The following is a 17,537-nucleotide window of genomic DNA, read 5'->3' as shown; positions in this document are numbered from 1 at the left end:
ATCGTTTTGACTTCCATAAAAAAAAAAAAAAAACCTACGCGTTTTGGCAAACCTAGATTCTTATTGCACGGTTATAAGTAACATCATTGGTGTAAATTCTACATCTGCTGTAACTTGGTTATAGTATGTTATACTTTTAATCATTTAAAATGTTAGAAAAAAACATAGGTTCAAGACGTCCTGATAAAAATGAATAAAAACCCAATAATCTGAGCTCTTTAAAAAGGTGGACCTTTCTTCTTCAGAGACAAATTGTGAATAAATCAATACTTTTAGTCATCATACTTTGTCCAGGTGGATAAAAAGGTCTGCTTTGTAAATTAGTCATTAATGTTAAGTACATCAACAACATCAATGGCAACTGCCCTGACTTATTTAACTTGATGGATAATAAACTATTCTTTTCTTTTTTTTTGCTTTTGCATCCACATTGTGCTACTGTATTAAGAGAGAGAAACACAGAAACCAGTTATATTACATATAGCGGTATTTATATATGGTTATAGAGGATGGGTAGTTTTTAAAGCGTTGATTGTAAGCACACTTTTCCAATCCCATCGTTTTTTATACAAAAGCAGAAATATCGGAAAAGTTAAAAGTGTTTCACTTGTTAAAAATAACGGTAACAATTAATGTTTCAAAGTTTATCAAAGTGCTGTAAAAAGGCCAAATCACAAGTGTTCTGCTAAATGAATGAATTATCATTTTCATTTCAGGAATTTTCACAGTATTTTAACAGATATTTTCAGAGAGATGATTTAATTTTCAAACAATAACATAACGTATCATTGATTGCGCCTCATTATTGGTGCATTGTGAGTGAGAGTCAAATCAACTGTTTGGTTAAGAGAGACCTTTAGGCAGAGAGTGGTACTGACTGCATGGTTTACCTTTAACTAGTAGTTTTAACTAGAGACGACTATGTCTGGGCCTTGTAGTGTTTTACTTCGGTTTTGAACTCAATTCAATTTGTCGTACAAGGCATCATTCAGATTGAAGACATCAAATGTTATAAATTTATCTCAAATTATCGAGGAAATATGAATATATAACATTATTACCTAATTTTTCTGTAAAGACAAAAAAAGTATGTTGTTGTTTGATGATGTATGAAGGGTTATAAGTTAAATTTTCTTTTAACGGACACTTTACTTAGTATCAGATTTATGTCTTTCAGCAGCAAATTTTGGGGTTTACCGTTCAACTCGGGTTTCGATACTAGCGGTAGGGAGAGTAGAGTAACCCATTGCGAATAGCAGCATGAAAAGTAGAAAAATGTGGATCACTGAACCCATTCCTGGAAGAGAGGTCGTCGCTAATGACTTATTTTGCTTAAAACAACGTGAATCACACCTACCTCGCAGGCAGCGTGATAATTAGAATAATTTGATTAAGTAAACCCATTCCTGGAAGAAAGGTCGTAGCTAGTGACTTTTGTACTTAAAACAACGTAAATCACACTTACTTTGCAGCATGGGAATTATAAAAATTTGATTAAGTAAACCCATTCCTGGAAGAGAGGTCGTTGCTAGTGACTTATTGTGCTTAAAACAACGTGAATCACACTTACCTCGCAGCATGAAAATTAGAAGAATTTGTGTAAATGAACCCATTCCTGGAAGAAAGGTCGTCACTAGTGATTTATAATGTTCAGGTTCATGGAAAACAGGATACTTCATCTTTCATTATTGACAAACAATAATGAACAGTCTTCTCGGAAGCAAATCCTGTCAATTCACAACGACAGCGGGAAAAGCCTTGTTCGTTTTGTTGTCGAACGTCTTTAATCTCATTTGCAGCTGTAAAATAATATGAAACGTATTACAATATTGTGTATAAGATTCATGTTCATTTGTTTTTTCCACAGCTAAGATAAATTACGTTTGTAAACGAATGGGACAACACACTAACTTACACTGTGATAAAACCAACACGTAATACTTGTGTATAATAAAACAGTTTGGATTTCTATTTTTATTCTGCTGATTGAAAAATGACATAAATAAACGAGTTATATTGGTTATTTATTAAGGAATCATTAAAGGATAACTGTAGCTATTATTAAACCATTGACATAAATAATAGCTGTTGCTAACAACAGACTGTACAAAATAATTATAATTAAACCAGAATCTCGGTTCGGTCCCGAAATATATTTAATCAGTTCTATAAAAGGGCTGTTTCTAGAATTTTGATTGGCTGGGACACTTGGCAAAAAATTATGTTTTTCAAAAGCTTTTCTTTCTTGCTCAATGAGATTTCACTCTACACCATTCTTTGAGAGAACACATCAATCCCAGCGTACTACTTTAGTAGGAGGGTTATCACTTATTAAACTGACGTTAGAGTAAGTCGTACTAACAAATGATATTACAAATGGGTGTTAGACGTATCTTCTATAACTTGTAGTATTAGTGGTATCATTCCTCAGGATCTAAAGATTCATATCTTAGCTAATCATGTCACACCATACTTCTACTATGGTCAAAAGTATTACGTTTTTTATTTGAAAGTGGGTTTGGATTTCAGCGTTTGTTTAAATAAGGAAGCGTGTTATTTGGCTCCATCTACCGTTAATTGTATCACTATTTTAGACAATCTGTTGCGGCTACGCACAACTAATTCAGTCTTAGAAAAATGTCAACAATATTTTTGAAAAGTTTTGCTTCCTCAAAAGTTTTTGCTGATAGTGACAGGTACCTGGTGGGTATGCACAAATATAGTTTTGGTTTTGCTTCATCACGTAGGAGCTCTGAGAAATAGACAGTTAACTGTTTACTGGCAATAACGTATTTAATTGCGTTTATGTTTTTAGCACGCTATTAAGTTCAACATAATTAAAATTGTTTTGCTCCTGATTTACGTTTGTATTCAATGTCCGGTGCATCACGTTGCAGTGTCCAACAGTAGTCAGCAACCATTGACGGATTCCAGTTCCCCTGATATCGTTTTTCTATTGTAGCAATGTCCTGGTGAAACTAAATATTTCGATGAAACGGTACGTGATGGGCAAATTTAGATGTGATTTTCGTGATCAGCAGCTAAAAATCTATAAGGAACACCCAACAGTGTTGTGTAGTGTTATCTATCATATGATAGATATAGCCAAAGGTAGCGGTTCTGTTCTTGTGTAGTGAATAATAGTCAAATGTATATACAAATACGAGCAACTGTGACATTGGTTTTGAAGGTAATGACACTTTTAAAGACTTATAATTGATTGGTAATAACCCTGCTGGGATTTCCCGGTTTTATTCGTACACTGGATCTACGCCTGAGTGAAACATTCAAACTTATTGTGTGGATTCGAGTGAATTAATGAACACTTTTAGAGTACTCTAAGTTCAGGGATTCACTTTTAAGTTGCATCTGAGCAAAGATAGATTACCATTCGTTTTCAGTTTAGAGGTCAGATTTGCATAATTAAACGGATGGAGTCTAATCATTTATATTATTTTATAACAGAGGATTTGCATTGTCGTAGTTGTAACATTATAACTTCTTGTCGTTTTTAGTTTTATGTAGGGCATTAAAATGAATTCTGGATCAGAGCTGAAATTTTCAATTTTACAAGAAAAATAAAAATAAAATTAGAATATGATCGAATGTCGTCGAGCAAAATAGGTAGAAAATAGAATATAATTTAATATTTGTTTTGCATATTTAAATACTGCCTGTTCTTTAAGTTTAACGTAAGTTTCCAAGAAGATAAAAAGTTAATGGTTATGCATACGTATATGCACATCTTTACAAATGAGATTTGGAACGAAAGTATTACTGATATGCTTAAACGAGCGATAAGGCGTCTCCTCCTTCAGGCTGCTGGCATAAGGCGGCATTGTAAGTAACATTTCACACATCAAGTATAGAACTCTAAAACTTGTAGGTGTTGTATAATATCGTCCCTTTGAAAAGCCGATAGCTAATTGCAATGAAACAATATATGTAAATGATCTCAGATGTTGTGTCACAGAGGTTTGCTTTAGATGTTACCGCTCGGAACAGTCTCTTGACCATTTAGCTACACGCTGTAGCTAATCTCTTTTGTTCAAAAGACTTCAAATGACCTAATTAACAGGTTTTAGAAATACATTAAGACAGAATGGTCACGTTAAGAAGAATCGAATTAAAGGCAGAAAAGTTTCTGTGCTCTCTACACAAACCGTCCAATACAACAACTAGATAACCGTAAAAATGATCAGGATGGTCAAATAGAGAAGGTTTAATTTATTGTGTATTATAAACTTTAATAATATAAAATATTAAGTAATAAGAAACGCCTATGGCTCAGCGGTCTGTAGAGTTACAACTCTAAAACTCGGGTTTCAATATTTCCGATGGGCAAAGAACAAATATCCCACTTTACGCTCAGCAACAGGCGATCAACGAAACTTTGAGAGAAAGTAATTTCATTAAACAATGATAAAAATTCGGCTTTAGAAGGTTAACTTATTTTCTCGAGTTGAGGCTGTTGATTTGACTTGATGTAAGCTCGAACGTATCTTTAGTTTATTTCATTTTTTAAAATCAGTTAGTTAGTTAGTTATCACCATTAGATTCCATCAAGGAACATAGGGCCGCAATCGCTTGCGGATTCTTCAACAAGTATTTAAGTGAGTAGGTTGTTAGTCCACTGCACCGAGCCGTCCCTAATTTAGCAGTGTAAGACTAGAGGGAAGGCAACTAGTCATCACCACCCACCGCCAACTCTTGAGCTACTCTTTTACCAACGAAAAGTGGGATTGACCGTCACATTATAACGCCCCCACGGCTGGGAGGGCGAGAATGTTTGGCGCGACGCGGGCGCGAACTCGCGAATTACGAGTCGCACGCCTGGCCATGCCAGGCCCTTTAAAATCAGTAACATTTGAAATATTTCAGTATATTGGATAATTTGGAGAGAAAAAATACTTTAACCTTTAACTAAGTCACTTTTAACTTGTAAATAGTTTTATAATTTTCGGAAGTTTAAGTTCAACGTTTGATTATAGGCCGAAATTACCAAAGAAAACCAAAAATGATAAATTAGATATAGGTTAAACAGTCAATATAGCGAAATATTAAAATCTTATTTTTAGAATAACCTTAAAGATGTGTTGTTTTTATCGCATCTCCTCACAGTCATTCAGCGGTAAGCGTGTAAGATTATGACGATAAAAAGCGAGTTTCAATACACGTGGTAAACATAGGGCAAATTGCTCGTTACGTGGTTTTGAGCTTAATAGCAACCGATTACTTATCGTATTTTGTCATCAGTTTAAGCACTTGTTAAAAACTTGAAATCTTATAAAATATAAGTTTTTCAGTATTATTTTTAAAATTAATGTGCATTTTAACCTATCTGTTGAAAAACGTGTCATCACACTATAACAAACCATAACAGGTCATAAAACCCTGTTTACAATAACATCTTTTTGATAGATGGAGAAGTTTACTCGAGACAATTAAGTTCCGCTTACTATTAAAGCATGTCTCGTACATCCTGCACTATTAATACTTTCTGTGTGGATTGTAATTAAATGATGGTAGAAAGACGCTGACTGTGAATTAGTGAGTGTTTCTGAATTTTCGTTTCCCTTATTCTCCTAACTGGATAAGATCAGCTTCCAGCGCACGCATGTAGCGAACGTGATTAAATTGACCAGAAGGTTTAGAATTAAGAGTAACGAAAGAGAGATTAGAGCACTTTTCAAACTATAATAATTTCAGAACAAGATGTAACGATTACACGAGGGCAAATCAGTAACTCACCATCTTATTTTAAGGTTCATTTACGTGGATCAGATGCGAATTCCTATAAAGATCATATCTTTGGAATTTACCGGTATGGCTAATCTTCTATGGCTGTACAAATAGTTTCATTTATGTAAATACTGTTAGTTGCGACTTTGACGTCGTATCAACCTGTCAGGATAATAATGTTATGGTCTCTCGGTGTGGTGTAAAGCTTAGACTGCTTTCATGGTTAATGCATGTACTAACGCATGATATTCTAGCCCCATATAAACTTACATACATAAACATGTATAATTAATTTCGTTCCCTAAGCCTAAAGAGTTGTTAATTGCACTGTCCCTTGTACGTGCCAATGAAATATCCTTCATTTAATGAACCTATAATTATTTTTAGCTATACTAAAATTCGAACCATGAGCACAATACGAAGAGTTAAAATAAGTAGTTACCATTAATAAAACCTTTAGGGAAAAGGTTAAAACATGTAATTACCATTAATAAAAACACCAATAGTAAACGTTAAAGTTACTAGTTTCCAATAATAAAAATCGAAATTGGATTAAAATGCCAGGTTGCTATTCATGAAAACTTGATTGGGAGTTTATGATCACAACATTTGCACCTCAAGATCATGGTGACTCTGGTTTAATATTTAGTTACTTTTTACTTATCATCTACATTTGCGAGTCGTATATTTGTTTTTGAACCAAGTCATAGAAAGTTATGTGTTATATTAACCACGGACAATCAAGTACCGATTGTAGTACTGCAAGTTCGTACACCTGGCGCTGATCCACTAAGGAACTAACAGAACGTCTTTGATGACTTTCTAAATTTTAATTAATTCAGGGAAGAGTAGGCAGAACCGAGTGGTTTTGTTGTTGTTTTTCTAAATGTGACCACATTTTTCAACTATCGTATTATTGTCACTTTAATTAAGATTGTTGTGAAACACTTGATAATCTAAGAAATATAACTATTGTATTTTGTAATCCCTGTTTAATATTTAACAATATTTATTGTAAATTCTAATACTCTTTGGTGCCTGTCTCCTATTTTATAGTGACATTATTACACATATTTCAGAAAAGAAAGAAATATTAACAAAAAAGACCTTCTTACTAATATTTTTAGGCCTATAATACTTTTTCTGGTTGACTATAGTTATGTTTATTACGATGGAAAGATTAGCGAGTTGAAATTATGATACACGCTCATTTAATTTGTGTCTTATAGTGGCTTTGAGATGTTAGAACATTTAACTATTACTTCAATAACAACTAAATACAGGTACTTTGTACTTGAGTACAAAGTTACACAATATACTCTTTGTACTGTACTCATCACAGTCATCGAAACCGCTGTTTTTGTCTTATCAGCGCTCAGATATACCACTCAGTGGTGGGAACTACGCGTATCTCTATTGAAATAAAAAACTTTTTTTTTTCGTTCTGTGTACACAGGATTAAGAAACAAAACTTAATAAAATAATACAAGATAATATGTTATCGTTACGACTCAATCGCCACTACTTTTAACCTTGTTTGTTTTTTTATTCTTAGAACCTTAATTTGCTTGAGAAATTCAATTATTGCGTTCTTGAGTTGCTAATGCGTTAGCGAACGAACTACCTCAAGTTACTGTTTTCTTTCTCTGAGATTATAATTTTTAGATGTTCGAAGCATATTGCATACAATTGTTTTGAATTTCGCGCAAAGCTACTCAAGGGCTATGTGTCTTCGTCGTCCCTAATTTAGTAGTGTAAGACTAGAGAGAAGGCAGCTAGTCATCACCACCCACCGCCAACTCTTGGGCTACTCTTTTACCGACTAATAGTGGGATTGAACGTCACATTATAACGCCCCCACGGCTGAAAGGGCGGGCATGTTTGGTACGAGCAGGATTCGAACCCGCCACCCTCGGATTACGAGTCGAACGCCTTAACACGCTTGGCCATGCCAGGCCTATTGCATACAATTATTCCAACTCTGCCTTAAGGACAAGAGTTTACTGAATGGTTCACTGTTTAAAACGCGCTGGCCTTGTTACATACTCTGTCTATTTTGTTCTATGCTTCAAGCTAATGGTATTTTGTTCTCTTTCGATCTCTCTAATAACATGTGTTGCTTTTTATCTCTCCTGTACTTTGCTTAAATATTACAAACTGTCTTAAGTTTCTAAATATTTGAGATGTCATATTTCACTGTTTGAGATCGTTCAATGCTAAGTCATTTTTCTTCTTTTCCTATTGAGCCAGTTAGTATGATTTACCTGACGAAATAGGTATGTGTGTGTGTTTTTATAGCAAAGTCACATCGGGCTATCTGCTGAGCCCACCAAGGGGAATCGAACCTATGAGTTTAGCGTTGTAAATCCGTAGACTTACCGCTGTATTAGCGGGGGACCCCTGACGAAATAAAACCATCATTGCGAAGGTAAGTACATAAAACAGTAAGCTAGAAATAAATAGCATTAGCAGTAAGCGCGTGTGAACTGTGGATCAGAAGATTCAAGGATTAAGATCCACTACTGTATTACCGACTCCAGAACTCTAGAAGTGGATGGGTGGGGGTGAAAGCGTGACAGAGAAATGGGTTTGTAGGATTAAGTTCTTTAATTTTATTTTAAAATAAAGAGTAAGAAGTCCTGAAAGATAAATTAGGGAGCTCTGATGAAGAATTGTTGTGCGTGTTTTTATTTTAAATGTTTTCAGTTCTTATTCTGACTGGCTCTAAAGATAACAAGGGTAAAGAGAAAATGGGTAACTTCTTGTTAGGTGGGATTTTTGTCGTCTACTATTGGCTGATACCTGAATGCACGTAATTCTGTGAGCTACAGTTTTTCGTGATAATGTTTGTGGAAGTGGCTGAATATTTAAAGTGGCACTTGTCACCATTCGTCTCGCTCTGACGTTGCCAGAAAAACGTTCTCTGCATATTGAGTCAGTCACCACTCTACCTATTGTTTACTGTTTACTAGTTGCTTATTGTGAGCGTAAAATGTGTGCTCAGTGTGTGAATATTATGCGTTGGAAAGAACAGTTACACATTCAACCTCAAAACGTTCAATTTTCGGTGGCGCCACACTTTAAATTTGCAAAAATAAATATCAAGATGTTTGCGCAACTAACACTATTTAGGTTTGCGATAAACAAACAAACCAACTGAGAAATGCATTCTGCTTCTTAGAAAATGTTGCAAAACGATTATATTGTCCTATAAAGCTGAATTCTTATTTAAATTTATATTTAAACCTTAAAAAATAATAGAATTTAGAGTATTGTTCTAGGTAACCATAGCTTCAGATCCAAACACATTAAACGTGCTTCTATAATTTTTATTCTCTAGTGTATGATTATGAATTATTTTAAGTTATACGTGTTAGCATCCGTATTTTTAAACATACTATATGAATAAATATTACAAGGATAAAGGCGCCAGTATAGGCGGTTAGAAAATTGGCATTAGAAATATTGTATTTCATATGAAGTTCCATTGTTTTAACTTCGTCTATCGACTGCTTGTATCTATGTAATTAAGCACAAAGCTAAACAATGGGCTATCTGTGTTCTGCCTACCAAGGGTATCAAAATCCTGTTTGTGCGTTGTAACTCCGCAGACATTCCGCTGTGCCACTGGGGGACTCATCCAATCTTTTAACTTCGTATATTAATTAAATAGATTGAAAACTTACGATCTAAGCATCTTAGATTTCCAAAGTTTTACTAGAACAAAATAAAACGCCAATGACATTGCAGTTAGTTAACCATATCGTGAAATAGAAGTTCCAGGCCCCAAACTGCTCAGAATTTTCAATTGTAGGCACATTATAAAAGCAGTAATCAATTCCACGTTTATGCTAATACTTAGCAGGTAAAATTAATAGGTAACCCCACCATCTAATAGCATTCCTAAGTTAGCAATGGCTACACCTGAACCTTCGAGTCTGTTTCTTGGCTGTTTATTCTAAGAGTCGTATGAAGTACTATTCAGGCAGAAAATAATAAATACTACAGAAGTAAAAGATAACAACTTACTTATAAACTATTCATTGGTTTATCATGTAGCTTTAATTGGTCAAGTACCTTGTATTAAATTACTCTGGAGCCCCTTCATCATGACAATCCAGGTCGCCACCTCTACTTTTGCATTATCTGAAGAAAATACATCTTGACAATCGCCTCGCAAAGTAATTTCTATCGAAAGATATTTCGTTCAAAACGCACCACTCTACTGCGCGTGCTTGCCATAATCCACTTTCTCAGCGCTTATTTGAAAGTTCGATCGAAGAGAAATCCATAGACGCTACACCGTATGTGTCTTTGTATGGAATTGTATCAATACTCGTTTCATTTTCCAACCGCCTTAAGTATGCGAATTTTGAACAGAAAGTTTGACTGGAAGCATTAACTTGGCAAATGGCGAACTCGTATCCTGTTGTTCTCCTTTCCTGACATAAATCCTTTTTGATTATGTTGCGTACTCCTGTCTGAAACACTTGAGCAGCTTATGTTACTCACTTCTTGTTATAGTGAATTTTCTGCCACCTGTTACAATATGCTACATTACACTTATCACAGCTGAAGTTTGATTTGCTGCAAGACTATTTCTAAATGGTCCTGCACCCCAAACTGATTCATATTCACTTATTTCATAATCTCATTAAGTGCAATTGAACACATATTTAAGAGTTGAGTAAATGAACATTATGCGTTGGAAAGAAACATTATACAGTCAAAACGTTCAATTTTCGGTGACACAACACTATTTAAATTCGCAAAAATAAATGTCAAAATGTAGCTTGGTATCGTTTCATCGTGAATTTGTATAGGCTATGGTTTTCACGGTATTTGTTAAATTGCATATTCATAGCCAATTTAGTATAACGAACTCGTCCCTCTTTAAAACCTTCAAATGATTAAGTTCAAATTCTAAAGAAAATTTTGTGGTTATAAAACTTTTAAGCAATAAGCTGAGGGGAAAATGTATTTATGGAGAGTTATAAAAGTCTCCTCATACAACCAGATGGTTCAAAATCTCTGAATTGGCTTGCTGTGAACGTTGTCTGAAGGCAAAAAAACATTTATGATACAAACTGATCAAAACAGACAAACTATCTTTAGATTTAAAAAGCGAGTTTTAAATTTGAGGTAACAAAATTGCTTATTTAAATCACATAAATACGTTTTGATACCTAAAAGTTTCAAATTTTGATTTTCTGAAAATGGATGTTTGTTTTCGCGCACAGTTCTTAACTTCTAACTGTTCTTACGAACGTCTCCATTGTAAATTTATTTGATAATCTGCTTACAATAGTGAGGAAGCAATTGCCTACAGGCATAGTTAGTTTTTCATCAGAAACTTTTACTGCTATAAAACGAAACGTTTAATTCAGAAATTATATATTATTCATTTTATTGAATTCTCTACATAAACCTTGATACAATTCTTATCACACTATACATCTGATAAAGGTTATGCCCATTAATCGTGACATCATCAAATCGAGAACAAGGAATTTCTTTTAGACGCAAACTTGTATTTTTCAAAAGTGTCTTTTCGTTTCTTTCTGATCCCCCCGTTAGTACAGCGGTAAGTCTATGGATTTACAACGCTAAAATCAGGGGTTTAATTTCCCTCGATGGGCTCAGCAGATAGCCCAATGTGGCTTTGTTATAAGAAAACACACATTCGTTTCTCTTAACCCATCCAAAGGAAGACATGTTATAAAATGAATGAGTTTAGCAATTTGAACTTTAACAGTTTAGTATATTGGATGATAGACAGGCGTAAAATAAGAATCGCATATCCTATCAGGTATAGTATTTCGCAAATGCAAAACTAAGCCTCATTTGCCTTTAATCATTGTCGATATATCGTGTGGTGTGTGATCCTTATTTAGATACCTGTATTTAGACAAATTGACAAATTTAGGCTTACTTGGCTTGTTAAATATTTGATGCATTTTACTGGTTAGCTGCTAGACTGTCGTTCAAGCAACAAAAGTGTTTTATTTAATAATCTATGTTGTTGATATGTTGTTTAACTGTACAGAAAAAGCCTTCTTAAACCTATCCTGTACACCCGAAGTATATTGTTTTTCCATCATTTTATTAGTCCACATCTTTATACTGAATCTGCAAGCTTTTGGCTAATACCTTACTGCCATTTCAGTGTTTTTCATTTCTAAATGCCTGTTTTTATATTCTTTTTTTATGTTCCAACCATAAAAAAATTTCTTATATTGGATTATGACTGTGTCCTGGAGAAAATCTCACGTTAACAGCACTAATCGTAAGAAAGAACTTGATGGATTCTCGCTAGAGCACGCCACTGCCGATATCTTCTGAAACTTAAATTACATTAAAACTGACAGTACGGCTTTTCTTTACCTGAGTTTCTCTTCCTAAAGCTTTTATTGTGGCGTTCGTGTTTGTGTAATTTATTTAATTTTAATTATCCTATCCATTTTTAAAGGCGATACATTTTGTTATACTGCCTAACTAATGCAATTTTATCAGATTTTATTAACTATAATCAATACTATTTCATTTTGTGTAATATTACCATAGAAATATGTATTACCATAGGTAATGTAATATTAAGGTGTTAAACATCAAAAGCTGGTAAAGTAATTAAAGAATTATGCCTAATTTTTATTTATTTTTAATCATAAAAATATGGCAGATGTTTGTTTTTCTGCATTCCTTCTACGTGTCTGTGAAGAATTTAAAATCAAATAAGTGTATATATCAAAATCCTATATAGATCCATCCTTCGTCTGTGAAAAGGAAGCCGTTTCTTCAGTACCAGAACTCATCATATATTATTATGGATGGGATGGACTGTGATAGTCACAAATGCTCAACTACATTGCTCTTAATATGTAGTAAAAGTAATTGGAATTATAAGGTCTAGTATCGCGTTCAACAACAGGTTTTCTTCAAAATTCCTCTTAATTAATCTGTTACGAAGATTAAATCAAAGGTTTACAAAAGTATCGATCTATCTTTCAGCGTTTAACACCATATTATTTTTCTACTGAATTGTAAATATAACTGTAATTATACTTAAAATTTCCATCATGGTATTGAACGAAAGGCCTTTTAGACAATGTCTTATAACCAAAAGAAGGTAGATCTGAAACGCCTATTTTTACACATCTCTCATTTAAAGTCCTTAATAGACTAATTAAAGGAATGTGAAACAATCTACGGTCTATCATGGATATAAAGCCTGGAGGTAGCATAATTACAGATTTTGGACAGTTAGGTAAACTACAGCAAAAAACAAATGAATGATATATGTAGAACTACAATGATTGTAATCTAATGAATTATTTACCTTCTTGCATTGAATATATTAATTTTACTATTGTAGCCCTCATTGTTACAGTCACGTAACACAAGTAACGATATAAGTAATTTCAATAATTCCATTATACTTAGATAGTGTGTGTGTGTGTGTTTTTCGTATAGCAAAGCCACAAAAGGCTATCTGCTCAGCCTACCGAGGGGAATCGAACCCCTGATTTTAGCATTGTAAATCCGGAGACATGCCGCTGTACTAGCGGGGGGCTATACTTAGATAAAAAAAATCCTGGTTTTATTCGTATCCCGCAACATTTTCATGCACGTTTATGACAGCAACTTTCACTTCTGTGGACCTTTGTTGTACTATAGTGACTCTCAGTTGTACCATGGTGGTCCTCTATTGTACTATAGTAACTCTCACTTGTACCATGGCGGTCCTCTCTTGTACTATGGTGACTCTCAGTTGTACCATGGTGGATTTCTCTTGTATTATGGTGACTCTCAGTTGTACCATAGTGGACCTCTGTTGTACTATGGTGACTCTCGGTTGTACCATGGTGGATCTCTGTTGTACTCTGGTAGGTTACAGTTGTACCATAGTGGATATCTGCTGTACTTTGATGGATGTCTGTTCTACTATAGTGGATCTCTATTGTACCATAGTGGATCTTTGTTGCACTATAGTGGATCTCTGTTGTACTGTGGTATATGTCTTTGAGTCAGGAGATACATTATACAACTGATGATTAAAACAATTATTCACTCAGACAAAAGCATTCCAAGAGGTTTGGATGAGAGGTGTCAATTAGCTACTTTTCCTTTAGTTCATCAGTTCAAAATTAGGGACGTTTAGCGCAAATAGTCATCGTTCAATTTGAAACCACAGCAATAGCTGAAACAGATGTACAATAAAATCGCCCGATACTTTCATTTAAAAGTGTTTCCACTGATAGTCAAACTAGTACGTAATTGCCTAGCTAGTGATTTTTAAGTTAAAGTAAACATTTTCAGATCGCTAGTCATTATCACTACAATAAATAATGCTAACAAGTGTATGAGGGACAGCAAATATTCTAAAAACAATTTTTATCATTGTGTTTTTCTCTCTTGTTCGAATCCAACAATATTTAAACTCCTTCTTGTGTGAATAAAGATATGTGAAATTAATTTCATTAATCGTACGGCTGGTAACCCTGATAATATGGATTTTTGTAGACCACATGTAAAAGTGAAAGCGCTTTGAGACTGACACTTGTTAGTAACTATTCTGTGAGACACTTCTACGTGTAACTACGTGCAGTAGTTTTCTTTTTTATTGTTCTGAGTATTTAATTTAATGCTGTATAACATATCATGTATTAACAGCTAACCGTTTTTCATGGTCTCAGGTGCATTTCTTGATAGAAAAAGAATAAATAGATCGAATTGTAACACACCTATTTTTAGAATATAGAAGTGCATCCTACAACGAAGATGTAGGTTTTATTACGCACTCAATTAAAGAAGAAATATGCTTTTGAAGATATTAAGTCAATGCATATACGATACAAATACAAGTTGCTTAGTTTAGGTTTGTATTCACAAATTCATATCCTTCCAATAAAACTTATGTTCAAACATTCGACAGAATAGAAATTTACAAGAGATTAAAAGAACCCAGCCGAAGTAAAAACGGAATTAATTACATTTCATTGTATAGCCATAGTGGACAACATTGTAGTTGGCTTAACGATTATGCCAAATGTTGGTTTTTGTCAAACGCACCTTAACATCTGAAAGTTTGTAATTAACCTGCAAAAACTGGGAAAAAATATTTGTTCTGTTGATTTGTTTACCCTTGGTGAAAGCGCACTTTAAACAATTAATATTTACATAATTTCTTCTCATATCCTTCAATAAGTTTATATGTGTGTGTTACGTTACCTTATTTAATGTGGTGGTTTCCAGCATTACTGGAAACATTTCTCCTACGACACCAAAGCTTCTTTGGTCGACTGGAACACAAAAACGATATTTGCACTATTTGTTTCTGACCTGTGGAGTTTATAACTCCGAATACGAACAGTTAGTTAGTTGATAATAAATAAGAAGTCATGTCTCAATAAGAATGAATGTAAACTAACTTAACAGCGGTTAAGGAGTTACAAATTCTCAGTTTTGATATTTTACTAAAGGAAGTAAACTGTTTTGAACAGCCATACAGTTGTATCTGAGACATTTCAAAGGAACTTCGTAATTATGTTTAAAATTCTGCATCAGATATCTTAGAACAATCTTATTTTTACATTTTAATTCACCAAAAACCTGAAACATCGTATCTATTTCAAGAAAAACAGTAGTGCACTTTAAAACATACAACCGTCAAAGTACCACTAGGTTGAACATCCTTCATAAGTCCACTTTAAAATAAGGGCAGTAAGAGTACCACAGGTTAAACACCCTTCATAAGTCCACTTTGAAATAGCGACAGGAAGAGTATCACAGGTTGAACACCCTTTCTAAATTCACTTTACAACAACGATAGTGGAAGTACCACAGGTTGAACACCCTTTCTAAATTCACTTAACAACAACCATGGTAGAAGTACCACAGGTTGAACCCCTGCCTAAATCCATTTTAAAGTAACGATAGCGAAAGTACTACAGTACTACCTTGCGTAAATTCACTTTAAAATACGAAAATTCATAAGGTATTATTTAATCCACTTCTGCAACTGGAACTCTATCTTCATTTATGTATTGCCCTGCCTTATGAATACGAGTACCTCCAAGACCAGTGGTACTGTCTGAAGTATCCCTAATACTTCCACGCCCGTAATTTACATAATCTTACTGAACATGAACCCATCCAAGTACTGAAGAGACGAACGTGCCACATGCTGATGGGTCAGTTTCTGTTAGTTTTGTTTTTTAAGTTATATTAAAGATTGATATACTCAACGCCAACTCTATAGACAGAGTGCTGTATTAACCTAGATGATTTCTTGTCTAAGAACTTTTAAGTCACATGACTTAAGCTTCTTCTAAAATAATATTTGCACTGCTTAAAGCCCGGTATAGCCATGTGGTTAGAGCGCTCTACTCGCAATCTGAGGGTTGCTGATTCGAATCCCAGTTACACTAAACATGATCGCCTTTTCAATCGTTTGGATGTTATAAAGTGACGGTCAATCCCACTATTTGTTAGCTGCCTTCCATCTACTCTTACACTGCTAAATTATGGACGATTAGTGCAGATAATTTTGCGCGAAATTCAAAACAAACAGGCACTACACAAAGGCCTAACCATTATTATAGTTTATGATTATATCTCACACACTTCAATGAACAAGTAGCTTAAAAAGTAATATGCGGCAAGTACAAAGATAAAAGAGGGAACGTCTAGGAATGTATTTCAGTCCAATTGAACAGAAACCTAACGTTAATGAACAAATCTTCTTATGTAATTGGTCCTACGTTTTCACAAGTCGATTATAATGATACGACGATTTGTATTTACGACATAGCCACTAGGGCTATCTCCCAGCACCCCTTTCGTGTGAACTATAGACCAGAGGAATTGCATCCTACTCACCGTCCACATAATGGGATTGACTGCTACTTTTGTAACGCACCTCTAGTCTAAAGTGTGGGGAACATTTTGTGGAATTACGTGAATTCGAGTAGTTAGTACTGAAATTCAGAGTTCTAACACAGGACCGCGTTCCTATAAGGATGTAAGTTCATAAAGTTCAAAGCTTTTGCTTTGATGTGTTCATGAAAACGCGTATGAAATGCAAAATTTCAGTGTTAATTTTGTCTAACTCCTTATCTCTAAAACTGTTTAGTCTACGAGATTCGTTTCACCAGTTCTTTATGCAAAACTGAAAAGTTATATATTGTTGGTGTTATGTTTAATTTTAGCGTGACAAAAACACAGGGATCAGTTATAAACAAAGTTATTTAATAACCATTTCGCTAAAACTGCTTTGACATGTAAAAGCTTTAAATTGAAAAAGTTAGTGTTTAATGTTTCGAATAAATATTATCTTCATGGTACGAACTGCAAATACGAAGGTTCGTGGTTTGCATTTCGCTGCCGCACAAACAAATGGAATCATGGATGCACAATAGCAGCGACGGTCAAAGCCCGCCATTTCATGAAACAAGAGCGAATGAAAAACTAACGGTTGGTGCTATTAACAAGCTACACTTTCATTTAAAATAATAATTCGAAATTATGGATGGTTATGAGAAGATAGCATTTGGATAGTTTTGTGCGAAAATTCTGAAAGGAAACCAAAAGTACATACAATGTCACCATTTTATTATTAATATAATATTCAATTTTTCATCTCAGTTTTGTGTTCTTCAATACTTGATAGCCCGAGCAAAAATGGTATGCGAATTAGTGACAACAAAATCTGCTTTAGTTTTATCTTTCTTTATTTTGAGATCTGTTTTACGATATATTCGTAGAAACATTAAAATTACAGTTTTATTAAACTCGAC

General features: G+C 34.2%; 1 protein-coding gene across 1 annotated transcript in view; it reads right to left on the bottom strand.

Moving 5' to 3' along the window:
* Positions 1 to 17,537, bottom strand: part of LOC143225262 (uncharacterized) — a 64,111-nt gene that overhangs the window by 23,869 nt on the left and 22,705 nt on the right. Inside the window, exon 2 of the mRNA XM_076454342.1 lies at positions 1,571 to 1,799. Coding sequence (XP_076310457.1) covers positions 1,571 to 1,679 — 109 coding nt within the window. The 5' untranslated portion in view covers positions 1,680 to 1,799. The remainder of the gene's footprint in view (positions 1 to 1,570; positions 1,800 to 17,537) is intronic.

The sequence above is a fragment of the Tachypleus tridentatus genome, chromosome 9 (assembly GCF_004210375.1).
Source record: "Tachypleus tridentatus isolate NWPU-2018 chromosome 9, ASM421037v1, whole genome shotgun sequence".
Classification (NCBI taxonomy): Eukaryota; Metazoa; Arthropoda; class Merostomata; order Xiphosura; family Limulidae; genus Tachypleus; species Tachypleus tridentatus.
Note: the sequence above shows the minus strand (reverse complement) of the source record. Positions and strands in the feature narration are given on the sequence as shown.